This window comes from Rhipicephalus sanguineus, chromosome 1 (genome assembly GCF_013339695.2).
Source record: "Rhipicephalus sanguineus isolate Rsan-2018 chromosome 1, BIME_Rsan_1.4, whole genome shotgun sequence".
Lineage (NCBI taxonomy): Eukaryota > Metazoa > Arthropoda > Arachnida > Ixodida > Ixodidae > Rhipicephalus > Rhipicephalus sanguineus.
In genome coordinates this window covers 217,558,736-217,582,290 of record NC_051176.1, presented here as the reverse complement: position 1 = coordinate 217,582,290, position 23,555 = coordinate 217,558,736, and the positions used below count along the sequence as shown (strand labels likewise).

General features: G+C 44.3%; 1 protein-coding gene across 1 annotated transcript in view; it reads left to right on the top strand.

Annotated features, from left to right (window-relative positions):
• The window catches only part of LOC119371990 (maestro heat-like repeat-containing protein family member 1), a 169,441-nt gene that overhangs the window by 98,847 nt on the left and 47,039 nt on the right, over nucleotides 1-23,555 (top strand). The window contains exons 28-31 of the mRNA XM_037642438.2: nucleotides 439-604; nucleotides 3,457-3,650; nucleotides 7,720-7,857; nucleotides 21,113-21,377. Of these exons, the coding sequence (XP_037498366.1) occupies nucleotides 439-604; nucleotides 3,457-3,650; nucleotides 7,720-7,857; nucleotides 21,113-21,377 (763 nt within the window). The remainder of the gene's footprint in view (nucleotides 1-438; nucleotides 605-3,456; nucleotides 3,651-7,719; nucleotides 7,858-21,112; nucleotides 21,378-23,555) is intronic.

Here is a 23,555-nt window from a genome sequence, read left to right as displayed (position 1 = left end):
CATCCAACTAACCTAATTTGCAGTTCTAATTCAGCATATTTTCTGTACAAAAATCTCATCAGAAGGCATACTGAAGTGTCACAGCTGAAGAAGCAACCAGAGTAGTGCAACTGGCTTGCCAGGAGAGCTGAGACAAAACTAAAAAAAAAAAGTGAAAAAATTCTAGCTCTCTTGTGGGACCATGTGATGGATGTGTATGCATTTGTACAGCAATCTGCTGCTGAGAAAAAACAGGTGCCGCTTCATTGAAACGCAGGGCACATTTGCTGCTACGTGGCACTTGTCATCCAGAGTGATTTCATCCAGGGAAGAACAAAGGAATTTTTTTTCATTCTTTTTTTTATTTTATTGCGATAGCAATTATATGGACAGTCTTTTTTTATGCAATTTTCTTCAGTATGCTTTTCTGTTAATTTTATTACAATATTGTGTTCATAGGCACATATGTGAGTGCTGGTCAGCACTGGCCAAAGATCCTGCCATGGGTGCGAGTATTGTGAACCACCTGCTGGAAATGCTGGACAACCAGGGAGCGACAGAATTTCAGCCAGACCCCAAAAGCCAAAGAGGCACCATCAGAGTGGCCGTTAGGGATGTGCTTGCAGTGAGTACCTTTGGATTGCAGCTGTTAAGAAAGCACATTACAGGTTGCTTGTCTGTGGTCAAGTTTATTTGGAGATACCAACAGTTCCAGTAAGGTGGAAGAACGCCAACATTATACAGTGGAACCTCGTTAATGCGTACCTGCCGGGAACACCGCATAACTACGCACTAAATGGTAGTACTCATTAACCACCAAGTAAAAATTTGCATCTCCTCGCGTACGCCATCGCTGCCAGCAAAGAAATAAATACAGTGCCACAGCAAATATTGCCTAAAGTACCCACTGCAAAGCCTCTTCTTTTTGCCAAAGTGGAGAAAAGATTCTGGTACTCACGCACGACCGTCCGATAGTGCCGATAGCGCGCGGTGGCGACGCCAAGGAGCATTTTGGAACTATTACAGGGTCCGGTATGCGTAGTGACCTACATAGCGACAGAACAGACAGTGTCGGCTTTCCGCGATATATGTGTGTGCGTCTGTACCGCGCTCTGCTACTAAACGAAAACTGACACAGTTCCAGTGAGACGCGGTACAGCTGCATGGAGCCAATTGTCTCCTGGCTAGTTGCGTGCAGCGCGTCGCCTTCTTGGCTCACACCGTCACTGCTGGGCCACTTGCTGTACCGCACGTGCGCATTTGTCGTGGGAGTGTTCTTCGTACCCACTTCGCTCCAAACTGTGCACAGATGTGGTGAGTAGCTTGTTCGGTTAACGCGGTGATGACGGAACTTCCTGCAAGTGATGCGCACTCCGCAACGCTCTAGAGGTCCTGGCAGCAGACGGAAGCGCATTTGGGTGGTCGCCCAATAAAAGCGTGCAGTATGGTTACAATAGCGCTATGCTTGCTGTACCGTACGCGTGTGTTTAGCGTGATAGCGTCAGTGCAAAGAGGTTTCTCGTCGCCTGCGACCAGCAACGCTCAACTCCGCAACAGCAAGCTGCTTTCATTTCTACAAAGCGGCGCGCGCTTAAACACGGCCTCGCACAACGAGGCGGCAGCGATCGGCGGCCCACCGAGTTCAGGTTGTCGTCTATTAAAGGGACACTAAAGGCAAATAATGATTTATGGCAGAATGAAAGCTCAATGTATGAGAACATCTAAAACGGCAATATTATCAACAGCAGTGCCCTACTTACCGAGAAATTATGCTAAATGTATCACACGATGAGCGCCACGAGCGGGACATTTTGGAAATGATCCCGATGACGTGAGAGAGTCCGACTACAATTAATCACTCGTAATCAAACTAGCTGCAATAAAAAAAGAACCTTCCATGCATCAAGATACGTGATAAAATGCTGTTTGTTCGTTTCCGTTTGATTAATGGAAAAAAGAACCTCTTTGGCGTTGCCATGGGGAACGGCGCGCGTGGTTCAAAGGTTCCGTTTTCGCGAACTGCAGTTCGCCCGGCACCCTGCTTCACTCACGCGGTCGCGTCTCAGCGGTAGTTTTGGTATCGCGTACTGCCACGTGTGTATTGCATGCTCATTAAAATCGCTCTGACAGAAAGTTCAACAAAATGCTGCATGCATGTGATGTTGCCGGATGCCCGAATGGTGCACGGTGCCAGTGTACGCCACCGCGCAGTAAAGGCGGGCAACGTTTGGCATGGCAACAGTGACATGAGAAAGACTGCTTTCAGGCGGGTGACTTGGTTTCTGGACCGAGGTTTCTGGACCACTATTTCAACAATCAACGTTGACTTAATATTTGGCTTTAGTGTCCCTTTAAAAGCGTGTAGGTGGCGGGCTGCACCGCACGCATGCCCGATCAGATATCTGAAGGTACTTATTGTGATAAGGTTGTCGGCGATAAGTCATGTTAGCGCGTTTGTCGGTGGCCACTGCCTCATCTTCGTTCTTTCTCAATGCTTACCCACAAAGGCGTTACCGCAATCGCGCGCAAGTCGGAATCAGTGATCGACCTATCTACGCACTTCTCGAAAAGACTGAAAACCTTTGGCGGCACATTGTGACGTTGGGAAGTTCAGCGGCGCAGTAAAATTTTATGGCAGAAAAAGTTATTGTGGTACGCAGGGTACGCACTAACCGATAGGCATAGGACGAAGCACTGCGGCTTAAGCGGTCAGCGAATGCATTAGGTTCTATGAGACTCGGTCGGGGATTCGTCGCAACTATGCTTCAACCGTTAGTACGCTTAAAGCGGGTACGTATTAACGAGGTTTGACTGTATTAATTATGCATGGGGCTTTTGTGCCCAGTGAACAAGGTTGGCGTAAACTTCGTCACCTGCAGATAAACATAGATGCCACAAATGGGTGAAGTTCTCGCGCTTGCTAACCATATTAATACGTGTCTGAGAGTTAGTTTCGTAACCTTTTCACTCAGAAAAGATTGTTCTCTATGTTCTGATTCACTGCACAATCGACTACCCATTCACTCAAGTTAGCACGAAAGAGATATCATGAAGTGTGTATGGCATCTTAAGAATATGTAGCAGTGGGACTATTTGCTCAAATGCCACAGAGAAAGCAAGAGCAGTGTGTGCACTTCCACCCCCCAAGGGAAACAAGCTATCACAGCCACGTTTATGTGCTACTAGTACTTGGCCTCATTGCCATTTGCAACACTTTTCTTTTCTTGCTTCATTCTTTGTAGTATTGTTTTCCTCTCTTGAAGCTCTGGTTGTTTTTATTTGGTGCATCAAAAACTTTTAGTCATCAGGTTGTAATGAATACGTGTTTAAATTTATATAGATGACACTTTATGAGCACTTTTGTTGTGTACTTTTAGCAGTTTATTTCAAGCTTCGGAGTATTAGGTATTTATATAGATACTGTTATGAGCAAGCATTTTCATGCTGCTATTTTAATTCACTTTATTTTTCTTCTAGGCCATCTGTGCCCTCCAGGAGATGTTCAACACTGTTGGAATGGAGTCCTGTGCTAAGGAGGCATTTGGCCACGTTTTCTCAGCCCTCCTATTGGCTGCAGCAAGTTATGTTGGCGTCAGTGCAGTGAGCTTCATTTCAACAAACACTACCACCAAACAGGAGTCCGGAGCCAGCCCCAAACTGCTTCCACTACGGTGCCAAAACACTTGCTTTTCTCTTGAAAACAATATCCAGGAAATATGTGTCACTTGCCCAGTCTTTTTGAATGCAACATTTTCAAGCACTCACACACAGTTTTAAAGGGGCCCTGCAACACCTTTCTTAGTTATATTGGAATAGTCTCATTATTGACGTATGACTCTTCACGAGTCATATGCCGCAAAAATTTTTCGAATCCGTCAAGTCTAAGTGGTGTTACCAAATTATAGAGATCACGTTCCGCAGCTTTCTCCCTCAACTCAACGCCGCGATCGCGTGGAGAGCTAGGCAGCGACAGGCAGCGACTCGAGGGAGGGAGCGCAGACGAGCGAGGCTCCGCCCAAGAGCGCCGGCGGAAATTTTTTCTTCATTTTTTTCTCTCTGACGTCTGGGCGCAACCACGTGGTCTGTGCCGCCACTTCCGGTCGGCTTGCGTCGTTCTCGTCGAGCGGAGCCGATGTGTATCGCGTGTGCTTGAAAACTGCGCGTCGGTTTGGTAATGTTGGGTGTGCACCTCGAACGCCGTAGTGTTTTCATCGCTCTGCCAACCATGGAAGCAAACCTGCGCGCTCGTTTGGAACGAATGACAGCTGAGATCGGTTTCGGCCCATACTCCGATACACCGCCTCGTAAGACGGCACTGGCAGACGACCCCGAAGCGCCGCCATTACCGGACGCCAGCATTGTTATCGGAGACATGCTGCACGGCTGCCTCGGTCGGTCGTGAGAACGTGCCGACGATGCAGTTCCCAGCTGACGAGGCAACACTCGAACGGCTGCCACTCTCAACGGCAACCGGCGATGGTCAAAAGCACAGAAATATTCACGTTTTCGGCACTGCGCATGGCGAAGAAACGGAACCACGCAACTACGAGCAGACGAGCTGTCGGTGAGACCGGAAGTGCTAATATTAATGTTTGTTCGGTGTTTTTAACGCGATAACAGAATATAAACATACATATTATCTACTTATTGAACTCAAAATTAACAACGAAAGTAATAATGAGGGTGTTATCGTGATTATAACATCAGCCAATGGTGGAACTACCGACAATCGCGTCATATTTTGCGGACTAATACATCATTTGTCGAGAGAAGAGGGAGCGATTTTCAGCTGACTTTGAGAATTTATTGTAAATTCCAGGCCGTGCGCATCGCTATAATATTTGGCTCGCGTGTTCTCGGGAGCCTCGACTACCGATCGGCAGCGCTTTTTGAGCATGCTCGAAAAGTGTTGCAGGGCCCCTTTAAAAAAGCAAATCATGCATGATTTTTATTCTCATTCGTAGTGCATTCATTACCTATTGTTCTTGTGTTTTTCACCCTCATACCCACTGTTGGCCCTCATTTCACTCACATTTCTACGGCTCCTCGCGGTTTCACATTCGCTGACCGCTCGCGTCATCTCAGTACGGCGGCATATGCTCGCCGGCGCATCCCACTTCACTACTGCTGGCGGTTGTTTTCCGGAATTTGGTTGAAACAGAGGACTAGGTTGAACCCCATGGAGTTCCGAACAGTTAGTTTTGCCCGGCAGCATGAATAACAGTCTCCAACTGCACCCGAAAGCAAAATAGTGTTCATATAGGCGCCGATTTTGAAGATAGGCATTTATAGGCATTTCTCGGCATTTAGGCACAAACTGCAAAATGGGCATTTATAGGCACTATTAAAGCCTTTCTTAAGGTCGAATTTATGCTGATGTATCAAAGTGGGACAATAGAAGCGCAAGGAACAAAAGAGGCATTTGCCTAAAATCCAGTCTCCACTCATAAGCCATGCAGCATAACGAATTGTGGGGTGACTATTTTTTATGTGTAATGTATAATAAATATTGGTAATGCTCACCAATAGCAGTGGTTTCGAGCAGACACTTCTGTGTATAGATCAGTGCAAATGTGTGTGTGTGTGTGTGTGTGTGTGTGTGTGTGTGTGTGTGTGTGTACGTGTGTGTGTGTGTGTGTGTGTCTGTGTGTACACACACACACACACACACACACACACACACACACATATACAGGGTGTCCCAGCTATCTTTAGCCAATGGTTTAAAAATACAATATTAGAGGCAGGCGAGTGAAATCACTTGCAAATTACTGACAGTCACCTTGCGCACTATGGACAATTTTTTGTTTGGTAATTAACTAATTTGTTAATTATGATTATTTAATTAAATTGCTAAATATTGACTGTAGGCAAGAAATGCGGCTTGCAAAGTTCGAGAGCGTCTTCAGAAACCCCAATTCTATTATTTGCGATAAAGAAAGTGGTTCTTTTTGTATTTCGCGGGCTTTCTTTGCAGGTTGGAAAAAATGGTATACGTGAGACTTTCTTTATCGCAAATAATAAAATTGGGGTTTCTGAAGACGCTCTCGAACTTTGCAAGCCGCATTTCTTGCCTACAGTCAATATTTAGCAATTTAATTAAATATTCATAATTAACAAATTAGTTAATTACCAAACACAAAATTGTCTGTAGTGCGCAAGGTGACTGTCAGTAAATTGCAAGTGATTTCACTCGCCTGCCTATAATATTGTATTTTTTAACCCTTGGCTAAAGATAGCTGGGACACCCGGTACATATATATATATATATATATATATATATATATATATATATATATCAAAAGTGTGAAGACAGACATTGCTGATGCATATGATTACACTCAAGTATGTTTAGCCATAACAGTGATCGCTATTCTAGGTTCTTGTTTCTCTGTTAGTGTCTATTACTAGTATACAGGGTGTTTTTTTTTTTTAGACAATACAGATTTTTTATAAAAGTCCTATGACAGGAAGGCTCGTGCCGTTTTCGCACACGAACTCCACGTCGAGGCGGAAATACTTTGTTAGAGTTAAAATGACACTGTTGCGATGAATTAACAAAAACTAATTAATTAACTTTTTAATTATTGACTTGAGGGCAGGTGTTTATATTACAAAGTTGTAGCGCGTGCCAATTTATGGCATACCTATTTTTTAGAAATCACAAAAGTTGCATATAGTTTGAGATATTCATCATCGAATTTCAAGGTCGAAATCGAAACTGATTGCGCTCGACGTGCATGAAGTGCAGCCATTCTGCTACATCAGACCGGAACTACCCGTCACATGGGAGCGACGAAATTTGAATGACTGCACGATGCGGCCGTATGTTTCCGTGAAAAGCTCTAAGTCATCTCACTTGTGCTTGGGCATCGCCTTACTTCTGCACGTAGTGTTCGGTGATTATCTGTTTCTCTCGAACTGTGCACAAGAAAACCACAATATCAACCTTTTCTTTGTCTGGGAAGCGCTAAACTGAGGGGCGGCCGCTGCAGCACTTCTTCTTGCAGACAGGCAAAATAGTTTTTCGCACCTCTTTATAGTTTAAGAAAGAAACAGATATGCACCACCCCTCGTATACAAACATTAAGCTGCTTACTAGTGTATTTCAGAATGCTTGCCGATTTTTCTGACCAGATTCTGCTTTGGCGCGCCTTCATTCAAATTTCATCACTTCCCTGTCACGTGTCATTCCGGTGTTCTACCGCGCTTTGTGCGAGCCGGGCGCAATCAGTTTCGATTTCGTCCTTGAAATTCGATAAGGAATATCTCAAACTACATGCAACTTTTGAGATTTCTAAAAAATAGGTACGCCATAAATTGGCACGCACTATAACTTTGTAATATAAACACCTGCCCTCAAGTCAATAGTTAAAAAGTTAATGAGTTTTTGTTTATTCGTCACAACAGTGTCATTGTAACTGTGGCAAAGTATTTCCGCCTCGACGTGGAGTTCGTGTGCGAAAACGGCAGGAGCCTTACTGTCATAGGATTTTTATTAAAAATCTGTATTTGAAAAAAAAAAACGCCCTGTATAGCTGTTCAATTCCATGTAATCTAAGCATGTGCATTGGCATGACATTAGGTTTGTATGCTTATCTCAACATCATCACTCTTACTGCTTTTTGTTGTGAAAAGCAGTAAGTATTGCAAGACTACAGTGTTGTAGTGTCATTGCTTTCTATCATTTCATTCTAGTGGTCTAGAAGGTTCTAATATACATATTGAAATATTTTACAGATGTGCACTTCAGGCTTTTGAGGCCTTCCTAAGGCGGGCAGGTCAGGAAGAAATTGTGGCCAGTATGGAAAAGGATGGCCACTGGGACAGCATGGAGCAAGATGAAGTTTTTCCAGATTCTGTTACTGTATTGGCTGGGTGAGTTGTCCTTCAAGTCAGCATGTGCCGCCGTGGTGGCTCGGTGGTTATGGTGCTCGGCTGCAAAAGTCTTGGGTTCAATCCCGGCCATGGTGCTAGCATTTTGATGGAGGTGAAATGCTAGAGACACATGTACTGTGCGATGTTAGTACACACTAGAGAACCCCAGGTGGTGAAAATTATCCAGGGCTCTCCACTGTGACGTTGCTCATAGCCTGTGTCACTTTGGGATGTCAAACCCCATAAACCAGCCAAAGTTAGTGTGTTCTTATTCTCACAAAAATGTTTTTTTTTTTTTCATTTACATGCCATGTTTTCCTATGGATAAGTTGCTCTTCCGTATAAGTTGCAGTCATTTTGTAAGCAAGCATTTAAAGAAAAAATTGCATATTGTTTGCACTCTTATATAAAATGCACCTTTTTACTATATTAAGCATGATTACATGCAATTACTATAAAGCCGGGTTAATTTGACCTGTGTTAATTTGAAAAATTGGATAATTTGGACTTGTCCTCTTGTCCCGACAAGTATATGCATTATTTAATGACCTCGAACTCTTGCTAACTTGGATATACTTGGCCACACCATGGTTTTGTCTGAACAATCCTCTGGACGCAACAAGCATGATGCTCTATAGAGGTGTGAAAACAGGGGCTAGTGTCCAACCGCAACTAGCAGGTGCAGTGCATATTGCCATAATCATCGGTGAGATCCATGTGATAATTACAGGAAAGCAAGAACGCTTTCTGCCTATTTGCATTCAATACTGCGTGTGACATTGCATCGATTGCATGGCTTCAGTATAGTTGCCATGCATTATTGCGTTGTTACTAATGTAGGCTTCATCCACAGCACTTTTGGCAAGCAGTAGTTTCACTTTGACTAAGTGCACATAGAGCATGTATGTTCTTCTAAAAAAGCATAAGATGGTATATAAGATAGCGTCGACAGCAACTATGATTTCTTCTGCAGTGATGATGGCAAACAGTAATTTAATTTTTGCCGTGTGGTTTCAGAAATGTGTGGTTGCCATCCGTGATCATGTGGTTTCATGTGCTAGGCTTGTGGCAAGGAAGTTTCATTGTGTCTTGGATGCGCATAGGTCATGTGTGAAGAGCACATCTCTGATGAAGACACTGGCCTTGCATTGCGGTCACAATGTGATGGGAGTTGTGTGATGATGGGAATTGCAGCTTGCGCACAGGTTTTGTGCTAAATTATGTACGATTCAAAGTGAGGAAAATGAAGAATAAGCAGGCTGGCAACTCCATGTAATGGGTCTTGCAAATTCGTTGAGTAACTAAGTGTGTTGATGTAGTAGGCATTCGTTCATTGTTTTCTTGACACCCTCAGTAATCTGATATTTGGGGCACAATATTTACAGTGGAGCTGTTAAGCTTTTCTTTATGGCGTGTGGGGACGTCAGAAAACAATCATCATCACGAACCGGCGCGTGCCCTCTTCGTCTTCTTTGTCTTCTGCTTCGCTCCCAGAACACATGCGCCAATTTATCTAGCGTAGGATGCAGTAACTCCGAAGGGCAACAGAACGATTAGAGAGAGAGAGAGAGATAGAAAGAAAGAAATAGAGAGAAAGAAATGGAAGAGGTAGAAAAAAAGACACAATAAAGAGATAGAAAAAAGATAGAGCAAGCATAGCCATGTATAGTATAATATAGCGAGGGGTGGGAAAGGGAAATGAGGTGAAGAGGAGGGAAAGAAGGAGGTGAGAGGATAAAGCATAGCATATTTTTATATAGTATACCTATAGTATAAGGAGGGGTGAGAAAGGGAAGTGAGGGTGGGGAAGAGGGAAAGGAGTAGGGTAATGCCACCAGCTCCGCTGCTTCCTCACTCTTTGCACCACTAGTGCATAGCTGCCACAATTTTTTAACGCATTCTATAATAGAATGTTAATTCTCACTGCACGTGATTGCTTGGGCCTCACCCATACATCTCCCATTGGTAACATCTATGCGCGCACCGACCAATCATGTGCAGTGAGGACAAACAGTCTAATATAGAATGTGTACAAAATTGCGCCCTTGGTTAACTCGGGCATTTTTTACAGTCCTGGGATCATATTCACAAAATTTTGCTTAGTATGCCTGCCACAAAATACTGCTTTTGACATCCTAGTGGAGTTGATCCATTATCTGCTACTATGCTAAGCAGTTCTGATGGGTGATATGTAGAGCTGTGCGAATAGAAAAATTTTGGGTGCGAAGCGAATTCGAATATTGAAGTGTGAGTGTGAATCGAATCGAATATTTTTCTAATATTTCTCGAATATTTCTAGAATATTTTTCGAATACTTCGAAGCGAAATTGCAGAAAAAAGAGTTAGAGAGGATTCCTTAGCATATTCTTATGAGATTGCAACATGAAAGTGTTTCTTTTCGCTAGGTTGATGAAGCGCTGGCGGGGTGGTGTTTCATAGTTGTCTTATCAAGAATGAGGCAATGTAGAGGCCGAATTCTATTTATGTACATGATTTGGTGCAACCAAAGTGTTGCCGACAACACTTTACATGTGATAGGCAAAGATGCCATTTCCTCAGTCTCTCCTCCTCTTTCAACTTCTGTGGAAGCCCAACTGATGTGGCAGACAAGGGTGTGCTCCCTTCAAGTCCGGAGTTCCAAATCTGCCTTGTAGACGTCAATATATAAGAACATCTGAAATTTTGGATGCTAAAAAGCTTCGGCTTCCGATTTTTTGGACTTCCTGCCCGAATTTAAGGTCCAAAACAGCATTAATTGAGCCCCCACCTCTGCCACATCTTTCATCTCCATATTGGAACCAGCGTTTTCTTGAGTTAGTACATTGGCGACCGTAGCAGAGCTTGAAAGGCAGCTTTGCCGCAATACCGAGGTGTGATGAGGTGAGTATATTAAAAAAATCTAGGGACCACTTTTAATCGGACGTTGACTGTCTCTTGGCAAAGTTCGACCGTAAAGGAGCTCGAAAGGCTGCTTTGCCGCAATACGAGAGTGTAATGAGGTGAAGCATATTGAAAATCTGAAGGGGTCACTTTTAATCGGACGTTGACTGTATTTGTTTTTGGGAAGTTCGAATAGTCGTTCGAATAGTAAAATTTCAGTGCGAATCGAATTGAATAGCAAACACTATTCGAAAAATATTCGAAATTTCGAATATTCGCACACCCCTGCTTTTGTTGGAAGTCCCAAGTAGCAGGGGCGCATTGTGTGATTTCGTGCTACCCTTTTTCCGCATGGCAGTGTGGTATGGAAAAAAATGTGGTCCACATGAGTGCAGGACAGAAAACGTTTTAGCCCTTAGCCATTAAAGCCATTAAAGGTATCGGTTAGCCATTAAAGGTATCATTCTCTGGTGCATCGAGCCAAAAAAAAAAAAAAGTGCCATCATTTAAGGTGGTCACATTGCACATACAATGTGTATGTATCTTTTTCAAATATTTGGCTTAGTTTCTGTTTTGACTGTGCATGAAACATCAGATGACTTAACTTTCTCTATAAAGCTTTGCACATATTTGTGAGGCGCTTATCATATTTACTTGCACAATAGTTGCACTTTTTCTATGGATAACTGATGCAAAGTTGAGGGAGTGCAATAATTATGCAGGGAAAAATTTTTTATTGTACATTCTGAGTGCTAAATAGAAAAGTGGCTGTAAATCTCGGTTCTCATGCCAGCCACTGTAAAGCAAATATGTCATTTCCAAAAAGAACCAAACGCACTGAGAGCACAGGTTCTAAACAGCAGGAAGTGCAAAGGCCTTCTACAGTTGAACCCACTTATAACAATAACGGTTTTAACAATATATCGGTTATAACAATGAAGAAGTTGCTGCACCGTCAACTTTTGTATGTTTTCTATAGCGAAATGACCCGCTTAGTATAATGCCTGCATGCCGCATATCGGTTATTCACCACGCAATCGGGCTACAGGTGGCAGCACAGTCGCCATGCTAGTGTGGATAGGCGGTTGTCGGCGCGTATACAAACGCACACAACAGTGCTTCGTTCTGAGCGATTTGACCCGATTTGCGGCAAACAAAATGCGTTGACTGCAGCTTTCTGGTAATATGTGCACTCTTCATTCCTGAATTAATGCACGAAGCGCGCCGAATGTTACTATTACTTGTGAGAGAAGTGCCTTCTGCCAACAAACAGGTTGCTCGCCTTCGGCAACGGTCGGCGTTTTCACAGTGGATAAAGCTTTCTTGTTTTATTTGTACATGTTTAGCTTGTGTTCCATCTACTATGCACTGTTGTAGTGCGACTGAATTAAGTATTTACTTCTTGTTCATCTGGATACCCCCCAACAAAAAGAGAGCACGCGTATTCCTGCACGATGTGTTCAAATAGCACTTTGTGCACTGCGTGCTCAAATATTCATCCGCATTTCTTATTCAGTTCTCCATGAAATGTAGGACAGTTGATAGGTTTACTGAGGAAAGCTACGTGACAGCGCTTTAGCGCTACGGAGACATTGAACATGCACACGCTTGTTTTTATTCCAGTAACAGTAGTAACTGTACAGCATGGAACTTTCTTCGATTGATTACTTGCACAACAGTAATGGAACAAAGGCCCGGTTATTTCACGCAGGGTGTCGGAACGGAACGAAAACCGAAAACGAAAAACGAAAAAAACTATATTTTCGACCGAGCGAAAACGTGACCGAAACTTTATCTATTATTTCGTTCTGGAGTGAAACCGAAATTTTTTCAATCGTTTTTTGGTTCACGAGAAAACTTCCCAATCTGGAGCAACTGAGCCCATGCATTGTGAGCATATCTCAAGGTACAGTATTAGCGCGTACCTCAGGCAGGAATTGCAAAGCAAAGATATGTTGAAATTGTGCGAAAAACAAAAACAGTGGCAACCAGAGATGTTTATAATAACGCAAGTGGACTTTTGCGGGCCTGTCACGCAAGCCAGCGTAGAGAAGGCATTGTGGACGCTGAAATTTGTTACAGCGAAAGCTGTTATGAGATCACAACAGCTGATTTTAGCACCATAGTTGTCCGCCGCCGCCGGTGTCCGTGACCGCTATTGCGTGATATAAGAAAAATTAAATGATAAACAAATTTCTAGGATCGGATGGGATTTCAACCCGCGCCCTCTGCATGGCAATCAGGTCTTCCACCACAGTGCCATGCTGGTGCTTGTAACTCCTTCGCAAAAATAGTCTATACAGGCGTCATGTCGGGCACGGAATCGTGTTAGTATATGTAATATAGCGTGGCAGAAGAGCAAAATAACAAACAGTCATTACACAATGCAAATAGCGCAAGGAGTGTGTTGTTTAATGCTTCCCACCAGTGTTGCGGAGTTGCCCCACCAGAATTGAAATGACTCCGGAATCATTCCACATTTTCGCGACCCCGGAATGGAATGGGGACAACGCTTGGAGGAATGGAATAGAAATGAAATTAAGCGCCTTTTGCACGAAACGTAATGGGAATGGAATTACGTATTTTTCCGAAAATAGAACACATTTTCGTTTACATGCTGTTTTTCAAACTTCGAATATGAGTAAGTCAGAGCCTCCAAATTAAGAATAAAGCAGTATTTTTAAAATGTCTTGGCTGATTACAAGCACGGTACATTTATAAGCAACGCGCCTACTAGAAACCGAGGCGTAAGTTGGTGTACAAACAAGTGCATTATCCCAGCAGATACAGAAGGGAGAAACAAGTTATCTCTGCGCGTTGGTTCCCATTCAAACCCCCACATGAAAGTGGCGAATACTGTATGCACAGCCTGATCTTTATCTCACGAGCAGTTTAGTACCTGAAACACGTATATACCGTTTGCGACAAGGAAGACATTGCGTACCTGCGCACAGGCAAACACAGAAAGTTCTCACCGCATCCATGCTTGCGAAGCGCGCTTAACAAGCGTGAGTACTGACGAGCAGTGCGGTCCAGTGTTCCGTATTCGATACAAAGGCACAAGGTGCCCGAGCAGTGCACTGTTCCAACTAATACCAGCAGATCTAGAGGGTTTTGTTCCCCATTAACCAAATCTTCCTTTTCTCCGTATTCACGACTGCTCCAGACACGTGGCAAAACTGCTTAGTCTTCTTGAATACTACTTTTCTCAGCATAAAAATACGCTATGTCGTCATTTTACCATTAACACATTTAGGCATAAACAATATTAAAACACCACCATTCGTTCAAACATGCTGACCATGCAAATACTATAGGTAGCGGGAAAACTGCCCCTATGGAAATTAGTAGGGTGGTTGTACTGCACGAGATATGTCACCAAACTACTATCCCTCGGCCTTGTTAACGTGTTTTGCATACTTTTGCAGTTCTTAATGCATCTGATGACATCAGCTTTATGGGGCGTTCATTCTTAACTCAATAAAACTATCAAGATGCCTTTCCTACGTCGAAAAATTACAGGGTTGGAATTGAACTGCCCGGCCATTCCCAGAGCGCGAATGGGCTAAGTTTTTTTCATTCCGAGGAATTGAAAGGAATGGAACTGTGGCAAGTTCTAATTCCCCGCAATGGAATTGAAATGGAATGGAGGCGCCCATTCCGCAACACTGCTTTCCACCCATTGCAAAGTGCTCAGCCATAATTCTTTATCATCATTAGTCACAGCACAAAGTGCACATGCCTTACAGATGTGTAGCGTGTACCACGAGGCTCCGAAGAATGATGAAAAAAGGCATAGTGGGAACTTCTCTACTTCAAAAAATTGGGATGATTTATGGCGTAGTAGGTACCTTGCATGTGTACTTGTATTATTGCCCCAAGAGACTCTCCGACGGGCTCTACAAAGTCCGCTCTTCCAGCTTTCGCTGTGACTGTGCTGCGTGTTCCGCGCAGGCCTGGCGATCTCTTTATCAGAACAGCGGTCTCGCACATCAGAGAGTACACTCAATGACGCGCTGCTTCGGGGATCGTGCTCACTCCCTTGACACAAAGCAGTGAGCCCACTAAAAAAATTCGTATGTGCCTTTTGAGAAAATAATTACTATCACTTCGAAATTATTACTGGTTTGTGCTAGTTGGTAGGAATTAGTGGTACAGTTACTTCCGCTCCTATGAAGCATGTGTTTTACCCTTGTCCCACTTTCCTAGGACGAGGGCAAGTAACTACATCACAAATCCAATGTTCTTTATGATTACCTTAACTTCAAATTTTTGCATAAAAACCGTTACGAACAGTTACGGAACATTTTTATTTCGTTCCGGAACAGAAACGGAACGGAACTTTTTGCGGTGGAACGAAACTAAAACCGAAACGAAAAACATTTCGTTCCGACACTCTGATTTCACGGGACCAAAGTACGTTTTTTCATGCGAATAACATCCGCTGCCTTCCGTCAATCTATAACAACGCAGCACAAACGCTCAAGATAATGTAAAGAAAAAAAGGTGCGGCTTCGCGTGAAATCACTACAACATAAATGTAAAGTACGCAGTTTGGATTAATTTTGACCATCAGGGCTCTTTAACGCGTACCTTAATCTAAGTACACGGGTGTTTTTGTATAAATGTCGCCACAAGTTAAAATTGTGCAAGGCAACTCAGTTTTGCGATTTCCATGTCATTGCACTTTCTGTTCTTTTTAGGGGACAATTTAAGTACCGAAGTGTCGGACGTGACTTGACAGAAATAGTTCTCTGTAGTGGGACCAGGATTGTACACAACCAAAGCTCGTTGCGTAACCTATAAACGACAGTCCAGGAGTTATACATCTAACCACAGCCCGCAAGTGCATGAGAGCCTTTTTTTTTTTACCACTGAGCCACTAGAAGGCTATATTCACATGAGATTTAATACTTCTCATCTTTAGGACAACGCCAAGTGCACTTTGCAGTGCGCTTGGACCACAGAGCGGCACCTACACTGATATGACTCTAGTGAATGGACGGTACGATGACCACACACAGCAATGTGGACAAGTGCACTCACTGATCTTATTACAGTACATATACAGCCGATCAAGGCCAAATTCTTCTTTACATCATGTTAGGCATACGTACGAGCGGTTAAAGTTGCATTAACGCAACGGAACAAACAGCCTTTTAAGGACCTGCATGACGTATGCGCACATGCAAACACAACGTGGCTAGCAGACGACACACGGAGCAATCCGCACTAGGTGCGGTTCAGCCAGAAGCCGCTAGGCAGCGACTCCGCTTGATCTCGCGGCCAATAACAATGAATTTTGGCTGCTGGGTGTCTGTGCCGAAAGGTAATAGAACGCGAAATTCCTGAAAAGAAAAAAGAAAACTAAAAGTTCAAGCTGCTGAACCCCCACCCACAATCCCCAACGTCTGCCGTGCGCTCATACAATATGACCCGTTCTCTAGCCTTCTCGGTATTGTCAGGCATGCGCGACCCTTCAGATTCAGGGTATGCTTCACCGCATAGTGTTATGGCGTTGCGGCAAAGCTGACTTTTGAAATCTGCGACGGTGAGGGAGCGGCGGTGGCTCCTGTTAATGCAGTTTCGGTCATACAATTTGAGCAAAAAGTTGAGACTTCGAAGAGTTTCAGCATCTAAAACTTAAGACTTTCTCATACATTGACTCCAAGGGGCTTGTGATGGTGCCGTGAAAGCACCCGCGTTTTCAAGCATCATCTATATCACAATTACTACAATGCACTTAAAACAGTACAATTAACGTCCCCTATACCTTCCTTGGCTTCATTATCTACTGGTTTTTGTTAAGGTTATGTCAAATAAACAAACAAGCCCGCAAAATTCCATTCCTTCACTAATTAGAGTGACTCTGGCCAGAGTTATTTCAGTGTCCCTATTAACACTAATGTTAAACCAAGCAGACAACTGTCTCTGTAGCTATTTTTGAGGGTGCAATTTTCACTCAAGGAAAAAGAGAACTTTTCCATAGCCTCTGAGGGTGGAGCGTGAGCATTGTGTAAGTTTTATGCAAAAAGATATGGTACTTGCTAGATTACCAGCACATCAGAAGAACCACTGTATGTAAGGTCATCAAGAAAGTACGAGTGGAAAAACAGCGCTAAAAAGACGGGACAAGAAAGGACATAGAACACGGCGCTGACTAACAACCAAATGGGCTTATTCCTCTAGTCAACATATATATACTTCACCACTATCGCTATGAAACAACAGAAAAATGAAGACTCGGTCTGCGCAGAGGCAATGAAGCGATCAATGGGACAGGAATTCTGTCTCCTTCGGAACGAGAGAAATCGAGGGGAGGCTCACACATGCCTCGCCGCTATGTTGTAACGGTGTTGTGTACAAGATTCCTTTTTCTTGCGGGAGTTATTATGTTGGTCAAGTGGGGTGGTGTGGTAATGACCGCATGCGCAAACGTTCAAACAAGGTTCAGAAATAAGCTAGAGATAGTCAGTTATCTCTTCATTGTAACAATTCCAGTTGCCAGCCATCTTTTGAAGATACGACTTTCCTGTCAAAATACCATGATGAGCGTGCGTCTCATTTCAGGAGCTTATCATATCCACAATAGTGGCGAGGCATATCCCTCGATTTCCCCCCTTCTGAAGGAGATCGAATTTCTCTCCCATTGATCGCTTTATTGCCTCTGTGTAGGCGGAGTCTCATTTTTCTCTTGTTTCATTGCGATAGTGGTGAAGTATAAACTTCATGACTCTGGTCAGGCCATCTGAGATTGCATGCACCTCAGTGAACACTGAACCCTATTGTACACTGTCGTCCTTTATGAAAGGGAACACGCGAACGTGCGGCCTGAGCTCTGCGGCGGCTGCCTACAGTGCCATCAACCGACAGCGAAAGAAAGCACACCCGCTTTTGGCGTCATCTATTGGCAAACAAAATAACGAGTCATGGCCGGTGAACAAGCGCTGCTAGATTACGCTCCCGCTTCGGTCGCGCAGCGGGCGATGCCGCCGAAAGCGGACGTGCTTTCTTCAGCTCTCGGTTGATGGTGCTGTACGCAGCTGCCGCAGCGCGCAGGCCGCGCGCTCGCATGTTCCCTTTCATAAAGGACGACAGCGTACATTGTTCAGAAGCTACTAGTGAGGAAAAAAAGTTTATAGCACTGACAGTATTTCAGAAAAAATACTGCTACTTCCATGTCAGAAAACACGACAGAACTGCAACGGTGCGGCGTCTTGATGTGGGTGTGGAGGGGGAGCACGATGACGGACTGCAGCAGCATAGCTGACAGCTTGCGGCTGCAGCTGTGGTGGCTGAAGGACACCAAGTGACTGCTGGATTTCCTCGCGCACTTCTTCAGCAATCGGCGTCACTCAGGCTGCGGAAAAGAGAGCTTCCGCAGCTCCTCTTGTGCGATGGCTCGGATGTTTTCGCACAGATCGTCGGAGCCAAGGGTTTGAACAGCTGCGCTGTCAGGAATCAGGCGTCGATTGTACTATCGGGTGCGCATCTCTAGCGTATTTTCGATCATTGTTGCCTCTGAGATAAATTCTTGGACTGTCTTGGGTGGGTTCCGCATCAGCCTAGCGAAGAGCTCTTGCTTTACTCCTCGCATGGGGAAACAGACTTTCTTCTTCTTGGTCATGTCAAAGTCGCTGTGGCGGAACAGGCGGGTCATTTCTTCCGCACAGATTGTCACGTTTTCATTCGGGAGCTGCACCAGTGTTTCCAGTAAACGCTGCGAGGAAGCTGGTCCGAAAGATGTCCCACGTTGTCATGGTGGACTCGCTGTTCTCCTGCCAGGTCCTGGCGCGGTCTTCTAATGCGAAGTACACAAAGCGTAATTTGTCTTTGAGGTCCTAGTTGTTGAAGGCCGCAGTCCTCTCGTACGACTAGAGCCACGTTTCTGCATCCTCACATGATGATCCCCAGAAAATTGGTGGCTTCCTTGGCTACTGCATCACGATAGCAGGCGGTGGCGCAGTGGCTGTCTTCGTTGCCGCACTAGTGGCCATGGCCTCGGTCTTCTGGGTCTTATCAGGTAGAGGCCCATACTCTGGTGGTAGACCTTGTTGCCTGCGGCTAGCTCGCTGGTCACGGCTGGGCGTCAATGTCTTCTTCACGGCTTCACACCACGACGAGCTCGTGGTGTCTGACACTTCTGGCATCGAAAAAAATGGTCAGCATCGTCTTTGTTTTGGTCTTCTGTCGCTGGACCTTTCTTGATGCCGGAGAGTTTGTGGACCACCATTTGGCATTCTGCCTCTTTGTTTAAGGATCGTATTAAAAACACCATGTTTTGTCCTTAGCAAAGATGCTGTCGACGAATGCAGCATCTTTCTCTGCCTCGGAGAGCAAATCAGCACTCACTGATGCCTGCGTCTCCTTCCGGTCCTGTGTGAAGGAGTGCGGCACAAGTCCGGCATTCAGCTTTCATTTCCAGAAGTTCTCACGTAAAATTTGGTGGCATGTTGTCTTACTAATGTCGAGAGCATCCGATAGCATGCAGACTGTAATGGTGTGCGGTTTTGCTGTACGATCTCCCTGATCCGAGCCACGTTGTTTTCATTCCGTGAGGTTGCAGGACGCCCCTGCTTTATGTCGTCTTCCACCGACGTTCTCCCCAAAACGAACATCTTGTGCCACTCGCAAGCTTGCACCTGCGATAATGTCTCATTGCTGTAAGCGTCACGAAGGAGGTCATGCGTCTTGCGAAGCTTCACACAGAGTTTTATGTTTACACGCTGTTCGAGGTGGACGTTTATCTCTTCACATTCACTCAAAGTAGAATACGCCGAGGACTAGTGACAACGTATTTTTCTACATGTAGTACCATCTAACAGCTGCCACAGCAATTAATATAAATAGCTCAGGTTAGCCCGAAAAGATGGCGCTACACATATGCGCCAAGATTTCTTTTGGTGAATCATTTCTAGAGAAGAAAATAAATCAGTCTCGAAACATTACGGACAAAGGTTGTACAAGCAAAACACGCTGTACACTGATAGCAGCGAACAGAGCGTCGGCCGTCGATAATTTGATCAATGGTAAGGCGCGTCAGCATTTATGCATACGTCGTTGAAGATTCCAGGCTTATCGTTGGTCACTGCGGTTAGTTCCAGAATAATCTCTACTGTTCGCGTTTGCGCTCAAGCTTATCAGAACAATCCAATACAATTGGGAATGTTCGACATTCCGGTGCGGCGCGCACAAGACAGTGGTTATACGTGCAACAGGTCGGTTACATGAAAGCGCGTGGCAGTATGTACAAACCCCTACATTTCTCCATCATATGCCTTGACACAAAAGATACATGTGACATTGCAAGTTTCGGATGCAATATATTTGAGGAAGGTATAACGCCCACATTTTTGGCAGCATTTAATTGCCACTTTTAGTGATCATTGTTTTGAAGTGTCATCGTTGTCAATTTTTATGTAATCTGTTTTATCTTGCTAAAACTGTTTTTACACCAAGGTTTCCTGTTATACCAGTGTTCACTAATTTTCCGCTAGCGTGTATCATTATTTCTTGTGTACCTTTTGTTCAGTCCATTTTATTTTTTTGTCCTGTGCACCGTCCATTGCTGTCATTGTAAGGGGGCTGTCACCCCATAAAGATACTCATTGCAGTAACTTTGTGTGACTGCTGCTTTCTTTCATTGAAAAATAAATAAGCATTGAATTGAAAAAAAAAAGTGTGGAACTCCGTGGTGGACTTTTGATTTCAGTAACTGGAAAATCCTGTTTCAATGTTTTTTTTTACATTTATGCACGGATTATGCTAGATATAAACTGTTTTGATAGAGAGCTTTTCATTGTTCACTGCGAATAGGTCTTTATATTTAAAGGGGATCTGACACAAAAATTTTGGCCTTGCGTTTTTTTTTTTTGCTGCAATGTGTTGCTGGGGGCCTGTTAGTCATAGCATGGCACACCGTTTGCTGCAGCGCACGACAGATAATTACGGGCTCCTCATTACTGACCACTGTCAGTTTAGGTTTCGAGATTGACAAGCCACCGGGTGCAGCGCTCGATCACCTTAGCATGCAGAACTGTGACGCACTTCCGCGTGGTTCGCGAGCAGCAGCCAAGAAGTAGGCTGCTGGAGCGAATGCGGCAAAAAAAAATGGCAGCTATGACGTCATCATAACTTGTTGCAGCGTGGTCACGTGAGGGAAGTAGGGGGTCACCGAAGGTCACCTTTGAGAGTGTCAATAGCACGAGGTTGTTGATGGCTCACACAAACTTCAAAATGCATTTAAAATACCTTCCCAGCTATATTTGCGGTTGATATTTTGCAGATGATATATGCATGTTCACAGGAATCGATCCCGCAAGCTATCTCGGCCGCAAAATTTTGTGTCAGTGGCTCATCTGTTCTCTGGTCACAGACTTATGTGCCAGCAGTGCCCTTGGCACATGGCAGGTGTGGTGTCAGGCCTGCAGAACAGGCTTGGCAGTAGCCCATTGGAGACTCAGCGCCTGGCTGTGTTGGCACTGTTTGCTGAGCTGCTGAGCCAGCCGTTTGAGGGGGCACCCCTGCTGGCCGAGCCGCTCATGAACCACCTGCTGAGCTCCCTGGCTGACCCCAGTCTTGCTGTGCGCCGGCTATGCCTGCGCAGTCTTGCCCATCTAGGCCGTGCTGAAGGGCATCTGGTAAGCCCATTCTCTACACTTTCCATCAATGCTGCCATGAATATCGACGCACCTGTCAAGGTTACAGGCATGATCATGCAGGCAGTTTCCCAGCTCTGTGGTTTGAAATTTTCATCCTGTGGGATTAGAGACAGCATTTTGGTGGACATTGAAATAGGCACTGTGAGCCAGTATTCTCAAGTGCCATCAATACAATATAGAAACAATTTATTTATATCTGGAACGCTCTGAAGTTTCAACTTGTTTGACATCTGTGCAAGACATAAGTATTGAACATTGCAATGGCTGAGAGGAGCACTTGGAACTGCCATAAATGTGCTGTCTTGCAAGGCCTCAAACCAGTCTTAATGGCACTAGCGAGGCCAGTACAACTCTGTGCAGAAGCATATGTTGCACATTTATAATTACACTTGTTTGACTACTTGAAAGGGCCAATATATGTGCTCTTTTTTCTATTGTTAACAGAATTTTTAAAAATCACCGGGGGGCATGCAGTATCATAGGCAAAGATTTTTCACAAGAAAATTCAAAAATAATGTGTTGCAATTAAAAAAGCTCTGCTTGTTAAATTCTAATTACTTTACATCACATATGATATTGTTCAAGGTGCATTCATAATGTTCGGGTTAGTGCCATGACGAAACAAGCATCAAAGGCCAACTGCAGTGAAATTTTACTTTGGCAGAATTGGCTCCGAATGCGTAGTATAAGTTGGGTAAGTAGTGATAATGACAGTGTAAAATCTTGTGGTCACATATTTAAATTATAATCAATGCCCTAATTGTCAGCTAGCAGACGATGCGGAGCTCTAGCGGTGTGCCAGGGCAAATGGGACGCAAACGGAAATGACATAATTCGCAACCCACTGCCGCTCGTAAGCAGAACTCCTTGCAGCCATATTCCTTTTTTTTCTGCGTGACATACTACCTCTGCGAGTGGCTAATTCAGAATAGTTTCAACTCTTTTGTCGTACAATGTCAACGAAATGTGAGGCCTAGGCTGCTGGAACAGTATGCCACAGCTGGGACCAGCTTTCACGCTTTTCTTAAAAATGTAAAGCTGTGAAAGCTGCGGGTAATCACAGTGAGACAAAAGGAATGGGAGCTATTGAAGAGTGCGGTGCTTTGCATGGCACACTTCGAAGATGACAACTGGTGTCTCTTCACCCAAATGCGATTGAAAATTAAAAGAATGTTGAATCCCGACACAGTGCCTTGAATATTCAGCCAGTGCAAACCCAACAGCGGGAAGCCCGGACCGGCGTTCAGAGAAGTGCCGGCGATAAGAGGTATTCATATTGGATAGTTCTAGTACAGTGTAAAAAGCTTGAATTGGCGTGTTCCACATACTAAGATATTGATGTGATTCTGATTCTTCTTTATTATTCTTGGTATAGGTAGAGAGGAAAAGGAGGGAAAATGGGGGAAGAGTGCTCAATAACTGTCTCTGTGTAGGACACCTCAACCAAAACACTCGGGGGGGGGGGATGAAGGCGGAAGAAAGAGAGAAGAGGATGAGGTAGTGATTGAAACGGAGGCTGCTAAGATATAGCATAATGCTATTCGAAATAGATTTAGTGTAGCGTAAAACTGGTAAAACGATGCCCCCGCGAAGTGCTAAACTTCACTGCATCATCTACGTGCGAGTAATCAAAGCTCCAAAAGCTGAGCCATTTAGTTGTGAGTAGTCAAAGCAGCAAAGTTTCACAAAAACCTAGTTGTGCTCAGTACACCTGACACTGTTAGTAGATTCAAAACAATTCAAACGCGTAAACATATTTTAAGAAAACAAATTGTGCTACATCAGGTTTAATATAAAAGTTTTGGTCGTAGTCAGCAAGTGTTTACAGAAATGCATGGACACTTTCGGTAGACATGGGAGTGTGCCAAACCAAGAATCGGTATCCAAAACAACGCTGTCTTACTGTCCGTAGTCTATCAGTGAAGCAAGAATACCCAAAGCATCAACCAGCAGCATCATTTATTGTGAACCAGCGAGTTCTCCAAGACAGTAAGACGAGATGATAGGTGTGAAGTGGGCAGCCTTTACTTCGAGAAACGCTTCAATGTGCACAAGAACCTTTATGAGCATCTATCCACATTTCCTTCAGGGTGCATGTTTATAGTTTTTTTTTGGTTAACATCTAAAAAAAAAGAAAACTGGGGGGTGCAACCACGA